The sequence below is a fragment of the Trachymyrmex cornetzi genome, unplaced genomic scaffold (assembly GCF_001594075.2).
Source record: "Trachymyrmex cornetzi isolate Tcor2-1 unplaced genomic scaffold, Tcor1.1 scaffold109, whole genome shotgun sequence".
In the NCBI taxonomy this organism is placed as follows: Eukaryota; Metazoa; Arthropoda; class Insecta; order Hymenoptera; family Formicidae; genus Trachymyrmex; species Trachymyrmex cornetzi.
The window spans coordinates 552731-568281 of NW_017295642.1; the positions used below are offsets into that span (position 1 = coordinate 552731).

At 41.4% G+C, this 15551-nt stretch overlaps 1 protein-coding gene across 2 annotated transcripts in view; it reads left to right on the forward strand.

Annotated features, from left to right (window-relative positions):
• Nucleotides 1-11381, forward strand: part of LOC108761270 (serine/threonine-protein kinase 17B) — a 122489-nt gene extending 111108 nt beyond the window's left edge. For both annotated transcript variants that reach the window (XM_018507707.1, XM_018507700.1), the window contains 2 exons: nucleotides 1929-2157; nucleotides 7299-11381. In XM_018507707.1, the coding sequence (XP_018363209.1) occupies nucleotides 1929-2157; nucleotides 7299-8376 (1307 nt within the window). In that variant the 3' untranslated portion in view covers nucleotides 8377-11381. The remainder of the gene's footprint in view (nucleotides 1-1928; nucleotides 2158-7298) is intronic.
• Nucleotides 11382-15551: the final 4170 nt, after the last annotated feature.

The following is a 15551-nucleotide window of genomic DNA, read 5'->3' on the forward strand; positions in this document are numbered from 1 at the left end:
AGAGAGAGAGAGAGAGAGAGAGAGAATATGACGGATAAATTAAGTTGTCTAAATGATGGCCAATCTTTTACTTGAACAACTCTACTTTTTTTTACTCTACATTTTCCACAAACGCAATTTCATTTCATTCTACTCGAGTAATGGACTCCGAATATGTCGCTTGTCATCGCAAAACGCGACCACGATGGAACTCACTCGCACCAGCAATAAATATCCGGGAGTTCGCACGAGAATCGCAATCGTAATTGACACCTGCGCGTTTCCCTAGCGTTTTGGACTTGTGCGTGTCACTGAGGATAACAGACCACAACCCTGATAAAGCGAGCCCGTTTTAACGCGGTGCCTTATACAGACGGTGAACATGTGCGTGCCGGTGGTTTCCGGCCTCGAAAGTCGATCGGAGTGCGACGTCGGGGTCGCACCTTCGTGCGTTCCACGTTTGCGATCTGTTTGATGCTAAGAAATCGCCGTGTTGTGTAGTTCCATTAGGAAAACAGGCACGTTGCGTGATTGAACGAAACAAGCTACTTCGCGCCTAATTGTAAACTAGAGAATCACTCGTGGTCGGGTTCTGCACGCCTGATCGGCCAGGAGGACTCTTTTACGATCCTCGTAATCGATTACTGTTGCGATTACGTCGTATCATCTAACAGTCATGCTCTAAGTGGACGAAAGTGTCAAGCAATAGCGAGACAAGATAATCTCTCACGGAGAAAATCAAAAAGTCTCGAGCTGTTCCGGTTACACTCTTGATATTTACAAAATGAAATTGTCCTGGGAAAAAAAAGGATTAATTATTTACCGATTTTAATATGTCACTCAGTATTATTAAGATCGTTTAAAATGCATCAAATTGTTAAATTGCTGGTCAATTTAATTCATAATATTACTGGGGTAATTACTAGAGGTTGCGTTTCAAGACTGAAAAATCATTTCGGCGCGCAGTTTAAAGGACTACATATGTATAGTATATAAATTTACATAGAATTATACAAGTACTTAAGATTCAGCTTAAAGGCATTTATCTCTATTGGTTGTGTTTTGTACGAATGAGAATCAAAATTTAATGTTGGAAAAAAAGGAATTGTTGCTTCGTGAAGATTTAAAGAGTAACTCCGAAATTGTGCACTGAGAGAAAATTTTCTGACAACTGTGACTATAATTGCATCGATAATGCAAAATAGTATTCTATAATCCCCATCCTTCCTGTACTAACATTATAGCAGTAATAATTGTAAAAATGGAGCTCTCAACCATAATTATGTTACCATGCAATTATAGTCACAAATACCAAAAACTCTTCTTCCAGTAGTCAGTACATATCGAATAAAAGAAAAGAGAGAAAAGATCAGTTTTAATTGAACCGATCGTTATTTCCACGCCGGTGAGATTTAATCGGTTGATTAGCATCAACTCTGAGATCATTCGCAGAAATTAGCGAAACCGTTCACGCGATAAAAAACAGCTCGTGGATCTTTGTAGCAATTAAGTTGGACGGATAATGCCGAGGGCGTGGAAAAACTGTAGCGTGATTCGGTCGGAAACGAGTCGATACAAAGTGGCCGATTCGAGCGCGCGACTATTACGCGATGAACGAGCCAACCGCGTTTCCGTATCGTGGTGATTACCTAGTTCGCGCTCGGGGCCTAATACGTCCGTAGTTACAATTATTATTATCCCGTTGAGGAACACGCGTGGCTCCATTAAGCATCAGCGCGTCGTAATAGCGGTCGCGACGACGTAATGGCAGAAAGGCCGGGGGACAGAAGAGGCGTTATCTCCTTTTTTTTCGAATTTAATTACCGGGACTTACGTGCGCGCGCGCGTACACACACACACACACACACATCTCGATGAGCATTAGGGTTCGATGTACCACGGAATCTCGCCACGTTATAATAACGGCTCATCTACCGTGTGTGTCTCAGCCCCGGAGGTTCTGAATTACGAGCCGATCAGCCTGGCGACCGACATGTGGTCCGTTGGCGTGCTGCTCTACGTGCTGCTAACGGGATGCTCGCCGTTCGGAGGAGACACCAAACAGGAGACGTTCTGCAACATCAGCCGATGTCGCCTGGACTTCCCAGACGATCTCTTCGAGGACGTCTCCGAGGAAGCGCGTGATCTTATGCGCAAACTTATGGTCAAAGATCCGAAGTAAGTTTTAAACGAATTTCTTAGCTCTAATCATAATTGAGGAGCAGACTTTCAAAATGCGTTTTGTCCAAAATTTCATTTTTTTAGTTAGAGGTGGCGTAGTGTTCAGTGTTGAAAGACTCATATTATTAGCTACTCTGAGATGTTCAGAAAGCATTTTTTCATCTTTATACGCTGAAAAAATATAGATATTTCGAACTGTATTATGTTTTTTAACTGGAAACAAACAAAATGCATTTGTTAAACATTTTTTGCATTGTTTAACAATTTTGTTTAATATTTCACATCCTGATTGGCATATTGTTATTTTCTGTAAAGTGCATAATTTTCTTGTGTGCGTAGTTTCTTTCTTTCTCGTTTTCTGAAAATTATAAATTTTGACGAAACGGCATTTTGAAAATCTGCTCTTCAATTGTCACAATAGAGAGGTAATAACGTAATTATATTAGATTGATGAAACTAGAACATGTAATTTTCGTATAAAGAATGGTTTTGCTGAAGTATTAAAAAGTTTAGTTAAAGATAAAAAAAATAAAAATTAAATTCTTCGAATATGCCTTTTCTCGTTTACTGCGATTTCCGCATTGATACATGAAAAGAACGGTTTTACTGCAGTATTAAAAATTTAACTCGGCATACGTACTGATTTAAAAATGATTAAATTCCTCGAATCTGTCTTTTCTCGTTTACTTCAACTTCCGCATTGATATACGGAAAGAACGGATTTGCTGAAGTATATAAAACTTCAGTTAGATATAGATCTAAAAATAGAAATTAAATTCCTCGAACCTGTCTTTCCTCGTTTACTTCGATTTCCGCATTAATATACAGAAAGAACGGTTTTGCTGAAGTGTCTAAAAATTTAGCTAGATACATATCTGAAAATAATTTCGTTGAATAATCAGAATAATTATGTGGCACGATTAAACTGGTTGCTAGAATGTTAAAAATTTTGCATTATCACTAATGTTTAAGTGTTCTACGCAATTATTTTGATAACCCAACGAAATTATTTTCAGATCTATATATCTAGTTAAATTTTTAAATACTTCAGTAAAACCGTTCTTTCCATCTATCAACGCGGAAGTCAAGTAAACGAGAAAAGATAGACTCGAGGAATTTAATTCTCGGATACGATTAGAACAAGCTGTGTGAAATATGCGCGTAACGTTCGCGTGGCGACGCAAATTCACAGCGAGATTCATTGATCATCATGGCGAGCTACTCGCCATTTATCTTCATATACTCCACTTGATTCGACGGAAAGATTTCCATTCGTTGTCCCGCTGTGATCGAGACGTCGTCGCCGCAAATTATATATTGTACGTTACGCACCCACATCGTAATTCCCGCACTGTATCGCTCGGTCGGTCGACGTTAGTCGCCTATCCGGTTCGTCGAGGCGGGTGTCGGCGAGCGCGTTACTGAAGAACCGGCGCGAGCATTCCTGGACCGGTGAAAACAATTCTTTCGCGGAAGGCTGCGGCGATCTACTGAGAATGCCCGGCGCTTATTTCGAAGCGAAAGAAGATAGCACGTGAAACACGCGCTCGCGGCGCGTCGGTTACATTGTTAGTTATATATCGGTATGTCGGCCGATTTCCTAGAACGAAAACAATCGCGTCACGTAGACATATCGTTGCGCAGGCAGCGCGACATTCCGTGCTGTAACCGAGATGATGACATCGCATGACGGTAACGATTCATCAGGGATCGTTACCACCGCCGCGCCGCCAACAGCGATTTGGTATCAGTGGGTCAACGCCGTCCATTGATAGTTTGCATTCGGGGGAAAATCATTCGCTTGCGAGAAATTTGCAACAGTCGCGTTCCCCCCACGAGGAACGTTTCCTGTTTGTCGCCGAAACGCCTTGTGGGTTGTTACATCCGTAGAAAAGATTTCCGAATATAATACTATTAACGGCCGCAGCACAAACTTTTGCGTAACGCATACTGCATAAGAAAATCAACCGATCGAACTTGTTCTTTTCTATGAAATGAGAAGAAAGGCAGGAAATATTCTGATTCTTTTATGCACTATGCGTTATGCAAAAGTCTATGCTGCAGCCATTACTTTCGAATTTATCAAATAATATCGACCCTAAAATAGGATCAATATAGGGACAATCTCATTATATATTTATTGTTAAAAGAGAAATAGTTTACTTTTAAATGAAAAATGTTTTAATTTAGAATAAATGATCCAGCACCTTACATTATGGCGCCAGCATTGTGTGTTACAATATTTGGATTAAAGATTTATTCTATAAACGCGTAAGAATATATAAACTTAATGTCACTCTTGTCTCCAAGACAATAAATCGATCTTATTTCATTCGAGGGAGAAGAAATTATTCATTTCATTTTAATACTGTTTTATTTTTGTATTGCATGAAATTAAGTACTTCAAAAGAATACTTTTTGTCTCGATATTAGAAATTCTTTCTGAAACAGTATCAATGTACTGTAGATTAATTTCAATTTAACTGACTCTTTTTTAATCTTTCTCTAGTTCATAGAAAAAAATAAGGAGTAAATTAAATCGAGATTAAAGTTAATTTACATTTGTAGAAATGAACGTTAGATTCTTAGCCCCGTCGATGTCTTTTATTGTATGGATTTCTAGGAGCGAGACATATCCCGTAGCCTCGGGTTTAACTTTCATCGTGTTATTGCAATGGCTTCGCCTTTCATTCAATTATACGAAACGTAACATGAAAGCGAATAAAAATCGCAAGCGTATATTTAATAAATCAAACGGATGTATGCGCAAATTAATGCGTTTCGGATTAAATTATGTACATCAATTCCCGGTTTTAATCGCGCGATGTCTTCTTCGAATCGTGAAGCTCCATCTTGCTATTTTCTTTTAATAATTTGCGGATTAGCCGTGCACAATGGCGACATTGTGATTCCATTGAGATGCATTTATTAGCTCGTCCATCCGGAGGATAAGAACTATCGTCAGTCAATCATCGAGCTCATCGTCGGTCACGAGTACACGAACGGGAGAAAAACGATTGGCGCCACGTCGCTTCGCGAGGTGACTTTCTTCGAAGCGGGAAGACCGATGTCGAGGAAGGCGAGTTCCACTGTAAAAAAGAAAGACTGAGAGACCTCGTAGGTTTCCTTATCGCGCGGACAGCTGAGAGGAAGTTGCTATCCGGAATTATTCGCGTCCTTCCTCTCGGGCAAACATAGGGGGTCTTATCGCGCGGAACCCGCATGACTTATCGTCATGTCCTACGAAGTTGAATAGCAGTCTTCATCGCTGATCTGCAAATTACCATATTTCGTCTTGAAGAGGCTTCGAACACACGTCGCTGAAAGAAAACTTTCCAGTTGAATTTATGTTTGTTTACGCGTCAAGTCATTTGCAATGCGTTAAAATTAATGTATTTTAATTATTCTCATGCATTTTATGCATTTACACTATGCAAATGATTGCGAAATTAATTAACGTTAATGATTAATAAGCGTGATCTGCATAATAAAAACATTTTGTACTTGTGTCGAAACCGGTTCTTGTTAAAATTTTTGTGTTGTATTTTTAACATATCTGAGTGTGTGTGTGTGTTAATTTAATATAATGTGACTGTTATTTGAATATTTTGTACTAAATTGACGTTTAACATTTCGTAGTGTGAAAATAACACAACTTATGAATAATAGATATCATAAAAATGTAATTTTATAACAGGAATTCTAAGATAAACAAATAAAGATTAAGCTATGTGTAAATTTAACATATAAATATCAATTTTACTGAAGAAATAAGCTTCTACATCTTTTCCAAATTATGTCAAAGCGTTAAATTTTTTGTATTAATTTTTACATAATGTTTCTGTCACATTCTAATATATTTATTTCGTATTAAATTAATACAAAAAAAATCAAGGGAACCATTTGAGATATTTTAAATTTAAGTAAACAAATTTTCCAGTTGTATAAATCTATTCCCTGTGATCACGATATAATCGTTACATAAATTTGATCGATAACTTAACAATTTTGTGCTTGCCTAATTCATAAAATTAATTAATCCATTAGTTGGAAAAATTCATCTAATATTATATTTCACCGCTCGTTTTTACACTCGATTTGAATGTCATAATATAAATGCGCGAATAACGTGGAGAAGTTATAATGCTCTTATATGAATACTTTTTGTCCGGGCCTTTTTGATGATCCCAGAATTAAGGGGGGTCGCCTCCTAAAGCACTTTAGTATCTCCTCCATGGACCGGCATTCCACGGCGTTTACGTGTTACACAATTCTTTTGCTTCGTTATTGAAGATATCCTGCGCCGTTCTGTATGCCGGAAGTCGACCGATACGTTAGCTAACATAATGGTTTTTGCGCAGACCGCGCGATACGCGGATGGCATACACACAGCATGAAACAGCCACGTGAAAACGTCCCGGCGGGACCGCCACGATGATGGCCACCGTCGATAAATGCTCCGGTCCGCCTAGTGGAGGTCGTTTATGCGACGGGTCTCTTAACCCTTTGACTCTGTCGCTCCTCGAGTTAACGAGGACGACGAGAACATAGTTGTTCGCGGAACGAGCCTGTTGTTCAGATATATTTGTTTAAGAGCACCGCGTGTACTAAAGTAACCAACATAATCGCGTCACGTCTCTTCAGCATTCTAACGGGAATTAGAAGTACGACGTCGAATTGAAAGCTCAGCCCTTCAATGTTTCTGAGACATTCTATTTTCGCAAAAATATCGCATAAAAATAAGTACATTATAACAAAGTGTTTAATTCTTAGATAGACCTGGCATTTTCAAGAATTTTTTTATCAGGGATTTCTGAAATTTTATCGGTACTCAGAGAAATTTTTTTAAATTTTATTTTTACATTTACATTCTGTCTTTTTCTCTTAAAATATTCTTTCTTCGATTATCTTTTCTTGATGATATAAAATGTTGACTGAATCAGCATTAAATATGACACACACGTTTGGGTAATATTCATGTACATCTCGAATATTTTATCAAAGTTATAATATACAAAGTAAAAGAAAATTAGTGTATGCCATAATGAAAGTAGTATTGTAGGATTAATTAAAAAAAAATTTTTGAAAAATTCGCAAAACGATTCTCTTCAAGCAAGCGACTCTTGTCTTGTTCACAGTGAACGTTTGACGGTGACTGAGTGTCTCCAGCATCCCTGGTTCAACATGTTCGAGCAGCCGTTGGCGCCCTTGGCGACGTGCCCTTCGTCGGACGACAGTCCTGCTGCTGTTCTCGACTCCTCGACGACGCCCCCGCAAGAGGACAGCCCCTCGTCGGAGCTGCCGATCGCCAATCAAAGTCAGGTCTCGTCTACGCCGAAGAACGACGGCGAGAAGCAGCAACGGTCGTCCACGACCGGTTTGTGCCACAGTGCGGAAATTTCCAAGTCAGCGGCGGGCACTCGCGCCGTCTCCTCGCACACGGAGAACCTCTACTCGGCCTCGAGATCGTTGCCCAAACCCATCAGATTCGGGCTGAGCCCGGACCGTAGGGATACTTTCAAGAGGAACATGGACTCGCTGGCGCGAAAGTTTTCCGGCAGTGTCCTACCGGAAATCGTCATCATCGAATCATCATCGTCAAACACCAACGGTAGTATTCAGCAACGTCGCGCCACTGCCACCCACACGATGCCGGCTGGCGGTGGCGAGGTGTTCAAGTGCACGCCCGTGTTCATCCTCGGCGAGACCGAGCAACAGTGTAGTGATAGCGGCAGCGATACTGTATCCGAAATCTCGACCGACAGCTCGAGCGATCGCAGTAGCATCTATTCGGACGACTCCCTCGATTTTATTCTATACGGTAAGAGTCAAGGTAGAGCGAGTTTTCCGTTCACCGCCGCCGATGCGACCGCCGATAGGTGGGAACAGAGGCATCATCATCATCATCGTGCCACCAGAGTTTGGCCACGCGAATGCAGTGGCGTCGTCAGTAAGGCGCTCAGCCGTTTCACGTCGGAGACGACCTCGTCTGGTGTGAAGATAGCGAAAATCCCGACGACGACGCCGCCGACGGTGACGGCGTTGCGTGGCGGCAGTAGCAACAAGGCCGGTCTGGAGGCGCTTCGCGAACGGGGCGGCAACTTGGTAGTTATTAGGGAACCCGTACGTGCTGGCAGGTACACCAGGTACAGCGAAGTACAATGCGAGTCAGTGCAGGCGCGGATTCGGCGGTTCCAGGTGCACGAGGCCTCGTAAGATTGTGCCGTCCAGCTGTGCGTCGACAGGTGTCGGCGTTGAATTATATTCGTGCGCAGGTGGACGGACATCTCTGGCAGCCTCTTCGAGGAGTTGCCGAGGGATCGGAAGTTCGAGAGTTTGAGGCGATTGTACATATCGCGTAATATATCACGTGTACAGTGACGCGAATAGTAGAAGGGAGGTTTTGAGCAACGAGGCGTGCCCGAGAGATGTGCGAACGAAGGATAAGGTGGGACCGAGACGGGCGAAGTTCCTCGAGATTTGCGAAGGCTGTGACGTCAGAGAAGGTTCTTAGGAAGGTTCAGGATTGCGCATCTTTCTATAAGGACTATGAGCTTTGTGAAAAATATATTCGAATTTACGGATCTTTTGATTCTAGAACGATAAAGAACAACATCGACGTTATGCGACATTTGTATGTAAAAGAAAGGGATTATTTTTGAATTTATTTTTCGTGAAGCACATAATGCTGTGATAGCGTTAGGGGAACGTGAAATGATAGCATGAAAAATGCGGTGTGTTCTTACATTTCGCCGAAATTCGGTAAAGGCGATGTGTGTCGTTAACACGATCAGAAAATTTTGCGATGCGGCATCCTGTAACTCGATCGCGATGCATGTAATATTATTAAGCAGTATTTCGTAGCGAGAACAAAAAGTTTACGCGCGTACCACACCAAGCCTGATCTCTAGAATCCTTGAACAGCCTCTCGAACAGCTCCTGTCCCGACTTTCGCTGGACTTCTCGGGAAACCAAGACCGATTGTAAAGAGTGTGCGTACGGCTATGCGAGTCGTACAACGTAACCACGTGCAAAACGTGTCGCATGTGGAATCCTACGTGTACAATGCCTTCCTACATACGCGTGCCTTTGCGAAGGTGCCGACGAGAGATCGTAGTTTGTATCATATCAAAGCGAACAAACGGCTGTTGTAAATACTGTAAGAGAGCATGTGAATGCGTATACGAATGTATGCGTGCGTGCGTGCATGTATGCATTGACTCTTCGTGGAAGCGATCGGCTTCGAAGAGGGTGGTCTTGATGTATATATTCGAGTAATCATAGAATGTACGAGCGATAAAACAAATCGCGAGTATGCGTGGCTTGCAAAAAGGTGCTTGCGGTTGCAGTTGCGATGCTGATCACATAAGATAGTCTCGCACCGAGGTGGCGACGGCAGAGATCCGAAGGAAAGATCGTATGGAGTCATCGCGACACCCAACGTTAGATTCCGGTTATGAGTGGAACGCATTCCGCCATATACGAAGATAGTCGATCCATCGAGACTCGATGGCGATTTTTCGTCAATCCTGACGGATTCCGCCGTCACTGCCCGACGAAACCGTTTGAAATCAAGAACTAGAGCGAAAATGGCTCTTCCTAGACTGCCGTTATCGATAGACTGATTGATCAACCGTCCTTTTGAGCTGAAGAAAACTCGAACTGTATTGCGTGCGCGTGCACCGAGACGCGGTGCGATACATGTTTATCCGAAACGTCATTGTAATTCCAAGAGGTCTACTTTTAAAGTATGATTTTTAGAAGCAGACACTTTCGTGTATTAGTGTATGCCCCTTCCAACAAGCGATACAGTGATCATCTCATCTTTGTTTAACATTGGCAAACAACAAGGATGTGATGATCCATTGTGTCACACCGTGTCATCTGTGTCACTTGTTGGAAGGCACACACTAATAGATTGATAAAAGTTGCGTTCGTTTTGAAAATGCCGATAGTTCGAGCGGCCGAGTAAGTTAATCACGGGAAAAATCCTGTAATCGCCAGCAATACTGTATCTCGGTGCATCGCACGCGATTCCGTCGACGGAACAAATCGCCATATCAATCGGTTGTTGAATATAACAACCACCAACGACAATCCAGATAAATACATTTCGGTGCCTTCCTTAAAGAAAATCACGATGCGTGTTCGCTAATACGACGCACGTCGCCAGTGCCTACGTTTACTTGTCCGATACAAGCGGCAAGGCTTTTCGAGTCACGAGATAATGATGCATAGCAGGGAGAGAATGTACGTCTGAAGTGTGAAGAGTGCCTTAATTGCGCCCGGCTTCGCGAGAAATCAAAATTGAAAGCCTAGACGAGCTTTCTAGGCGTCTCTAATTCTGGTTAGCTCGAGAATAATACGGCCTTGATGAAGGAAATTAGCAATGCGGGGCCGAGCCCTTCAGAGATGTCAGTAACTCGAAAACTCTCGAACCACCGAAAACTCTCAGCTCTCATTACACATTACAAAGATGGGACCATTTTTCTATGGGTAGTATATATCATGTATATATACGTTTTCCCTATTGTTAAATATTTTCTCAATCGTGCTATTAAATATACTTTATGAATCTGCATCCTTTTCTTTTGTTACTTAAAAATTGTTAATTGTTCGTTACGCGCGGAAGGATAAAGAAAGAGAATCAAGACGATCAACCTCGTCTGCTCTCCGAACTCCCGTGGAGACGCGCAAATTATAATTGTACATACAAACTTATTTATCCACAGAATTCATCATCTCGCACAAATTGAAACGCGTGAGTCGCTCGCTCGCTCGCTCGCTCGCGTAGCGCAACGAAAGCTAGTCATAAACACGTTCCGTCCTCTTTCTCACGCTCGCTCCCCCTTTTTTCGCGCCTCTAATTTTCGTTCATTTCGCCGCAAACACACGCTCGTTGGCGAGACGCTAACGAGCGACCTGTGTCTTCGCCGAGCGAGACGAGAAAGAAGAGCGGACGAGAGAGCGCTGCAAAAATGACGGACTTGGTTGGCGAGTCTCGGCTTCGAGCAGCACGAGAGGCTCGTTCAACCGTGAATTTGTATCATCTCTTTATACACAAATCCACGGGATATTCGAGGTCCTGATATTTGCCAGTAAATGTATAATTGATATGTTTTTTAACGCAACGAAATTTTTAGCAATACTCCCAAATTTCTTTCCGTATTGCAAATAGGATCGATGTGATACGGTTTTTGGTGGTTCTCTTCGAAGTTAAAGAACACACTTTTGATACGTTGACTATTTCGAGAACTTGTACCGTTTAGACTATGAAAATGTAAAATTTTCGCCGAATCTTAATTCACCAGAGGGATGTGAAAGTAACACCCTTGGAGTATAACTCATGAAGCGAAAATCTCGTGATGTCTTCTCTTCGACGGCTGCTTCAATCATCGCGCGTGGAATTGAATTGAGGGGAACACTTTTGATCTCGTGGACCCAGGCAACTGGTTTTCAGTCTCTCCGACTACGGTGGTCTGGCTATCGATGCGAAAACCACCGGATGTTCGTTAACGGCGAACATCGGATACGTAAAGTATAATGCATCGAACGCGCAGGCGGACAGGCCGTGTACACGCACAATTTTAACGCGTGCATTTCCTCTCGAGACGCATATATGCGCGCGTATGTGTGCTGGGGAATGTGGTTCAGAATGCGTCTTCGAGAATCAAAGAGCGGAATAAAAATGTGTAAAATATAATTTTGCTACGACGGGCGAGGGCGGTGCGACCCCGGGAAGGGTCGACTTAGCTTCTGTCACGGTGAATTCGCGGTTATTTATTTTCTTCTTTGTGATATGTCATTAGTCAGAATTAATCAGTTTTCGCTTCATTTCTTCGCGTTAATTAAAATCCGCGGAAGAAAGCGTCGGCTCTTGCCTTCCGTGCGACTCGGACGCGCTGCGCTGCCCGATATATTCTCTATTATTATTATTATTATTATTATTATTATTATATTATATTATATTCTATAGAATTATTATATTATGCTATTATATTATTACACAATAATTAATCGCGAAGATTACGATCGCGCATGTAGCTGCTAAAAACCTCCTGTAAATACTTCTTCTGTCATTGTATTAATTTTAATAATACAGTACGAAATAAATGCAAATATGTTCAAATCAACCACGTGTAAGTTTCTTTCTCCCGCCTGTCTTCTCGGCAATGCTGAGATCCGTTTTTTATAGCTGAAATAGTGTACACTCTTTATACATATTTAAGTGAAATAGTATGTTCGAAATTTGACTAAAGCAAGAAAGAAAGTTCTAGCGTGTAGTTTAATGCAGCAATAAAAAAAACGAACCCTTTAATTTTTCAATAACATTCGCGCTTTGCATGTTGAACGTCAATCTCTTGACGTGCAACGATGCCGAACGGGTTGCCTAGTGAAAGGCTACTCTCACACGTTACCTTAGAGTTACACGCGTCGTAACACGAGAGGAAACTTACACTGAAGAAGCATTCGCTTGTGTATTTCGTGCCGTTTAATTTTCAATTCTTGTTTTATCAATTGTGTCATTTTTATTTATAGGCGCAACATCCATTGTGTGCCACGCCACTTAAAGTTACTCGGACTAAAGATAAGGAAAGCGTTCTCTCACGACAAGGATAAATTACGCGCTGAATTTGCATTCTGCCGTAAATAACGCGCGGAGCAAGACTCTTCCCGGGACGTCCTGGCGTTACGTGCGTGGTCAACGCACCCGGGGCAAGAAACGGGGAATTCGTTTCGCGCATTAATGCCATCGGTTGTTCCTACCGGCGTTATTATAAATAATTCAACGCCTCCTCTCGCGGACCACGCGGGACGACCGCAGGGTGGAATAGCGATGCGATCTCAAGTTGGGAAGTTGGATCGCCGTGGAAAATCTCCGTCTGTGGGAGATGCGTTGCACGCGTGTTTGTTGGTCAGCCGATTAAAATCATGATGCACGGCGGAGGCACGATGGAAGGAGAGAGCCCTGGTTTCGTGTTTGCCTACCGATATGGTGAATGGAACACTTTTTCCGAGAACGTCGTCGTTTATCCTATAAATAGGCGTACATTAGCAACGGCACAGCTGCCACGATGATTCATCTTTAAGGAGTTTTCTACGAGATCTGGAAAATGTCTCGACTTTCGGAGGATCTTAAGATGGTTTACTTCATAAACATTATCATATTACCTTAATTCTAAGATAAACTGTTAATTTTTAACATATTACAAGCGTTAATTTAAGAGGTATTACATTTTTGCGTAAATTTTTTATATAACACTTACGTTACTTTTTGACATTTTGTGTTAAATTAATACAAAAATTTGTATGGATTTGAGACAAGTGTGTTAAATTTGACATAAATTTTTCAACTATATATAATTTTCATGCCCCACGAAGCTCCTTTCTTTTCACTGCGAGGCTGCGCAACAATCGCTTCGTTTTGTTTCGCGGTATATTTGCCGAAATCACATCGGCAATAATCATGAGATGAACGGAGAAGCCGCAGCTGTATACATTAATGCGATTGTGTCACCGAGGGACTACGTAATCGGTCGATACAGCGAGATACTGCCATTTTAATAGATAATCACAGTGCGCTCGCTATAATCGCGCGTTTTGCAATTGAATGAAACGTGATATAATCGCGCTCAAAACCGCGCGGCTTCACCTTGAGATGCCCACGCGTTTGCATATTCAAGAAATTCAGAAATTAACCGCGTGTAGCAAACTCCGATCTTCCGTCACAGAATGGAAACACAATTATTGTGAATCTTAGATTATATTCGCATTTCATTAAAACTTTGTAAATAGTATCAGAATAATAAGCGTAAACTGCAAATATTTTTACGTGTGATGAAAAATATTAACGTAATCTGTGAAGTTCGGGAGAAAATTATCGTTAACTATCGATAAAGAAATTTTCTCACAATGTTCGCTGAGTCGGTTCAGTAATACGAGGTGCAAGGTACACAATTGAGATTTCCCACGCTTTCATACACGCCGCGTCGAATTTGGCAGGAAAACCAAGCCAACAACGACGACGACGACGACGACGACGACGACGACGACGGTGGTGGCAACGACGGAGGCTGCATGTCTCTTTCCACTTTATCCGCCGTGACGACGGCCTTCGCGAACTCTCAGTCTCTCGGTACACCAATAATGGAAATTGCCGGGGGCGACGAGCGATTACTTGGCGATTCGTGGCGCCTAGAAATTGCTAAATCAACGCCAGCGTGCTGTTCGTAACACCTGGCGCGACCAAATAAAGTCGCGCCGCCGCCGCTGTCGAATGATAATTCGTTAATTAGCGCGCGGGTCAGGGTGCGAGTTGCCCCGTGTGCAATTGAAAAAGACAAAGACAGAAGGAGGGAGAAAGAAGAAGATGTAATGGGCACGCGGAATCGCTCGAACTCTCGAAACGGGCGGCATGAGAGTCTCTAATTACAAGGCAGACTGATTTTCATCTTGACGGATTTAAAGCCGATTCCCATCGCATGCCGTGTTATTAATGCAACGATTACAGTTGCTGACTTCTCTTGATGCGTCGCGCGAATTTCGATAACTAAAATAATCTGATTTAATGAAATTCGGTTTTAAGAAATTCTATTATAAATATCGCTAAGTATAGCTTTCCTGTACGGAAAGAACGATTTTGCTGAAGTATCTAAAAATTTAGCTAGATACAGGTTTGAAAATAATTATGTTGGATCATTAAAATGGATTACATAGAAATATCAAACATGATGAATAATGCTGCAAAAAGTTTTGATACTCTAGCAGTCAGTTTGATCATCCCCTACATAATTATTTTGATAGTAGAATTTATTTTTAGATGTGTATCTACTTAAATTCTTAGATACTTTAGCAAAACCGTTCTTTTCGTATGTGAAATATCGAATTTCAAAAAGGTAATAAAGTAATCTCCATGAAAGAAGATCTAGTGTCAAAGGATTCAGAGTTTGAAAATCAGTTCGAAAATCAATACTGTAATATATATGTAGTACTGATGAGATTCAAATGAAGCAAAACTGGAAACTTAATGTTACTTCGCAATTAAAAATTCCCTAAAACCGAGTTTTATATGTTAATCAAATTATTAAAAAAAATTCTATCCATATATATATTAAATCAACCATTTTGAATTTTTTACTTTTTAACTTCAGATTCGAATAAAGCGTTATTATCAAGTCATCCCATAAGTCAAGTTTCATATAAATCGAGCAAGAAGTTTACAAAATAAAAATGGGTGTCTCCAAATGAGATTGCCAGTCCACAAAGGGTTAAAATCTAAGGAATATACCGAGTGAAGAGAAAATCAAAACGATGATTTTTTGTTTGACCAAATTTAACTGTTTATTGACATTGAGAATCCAAAATAAAGGGATTTTTTGTTAACTTTTACG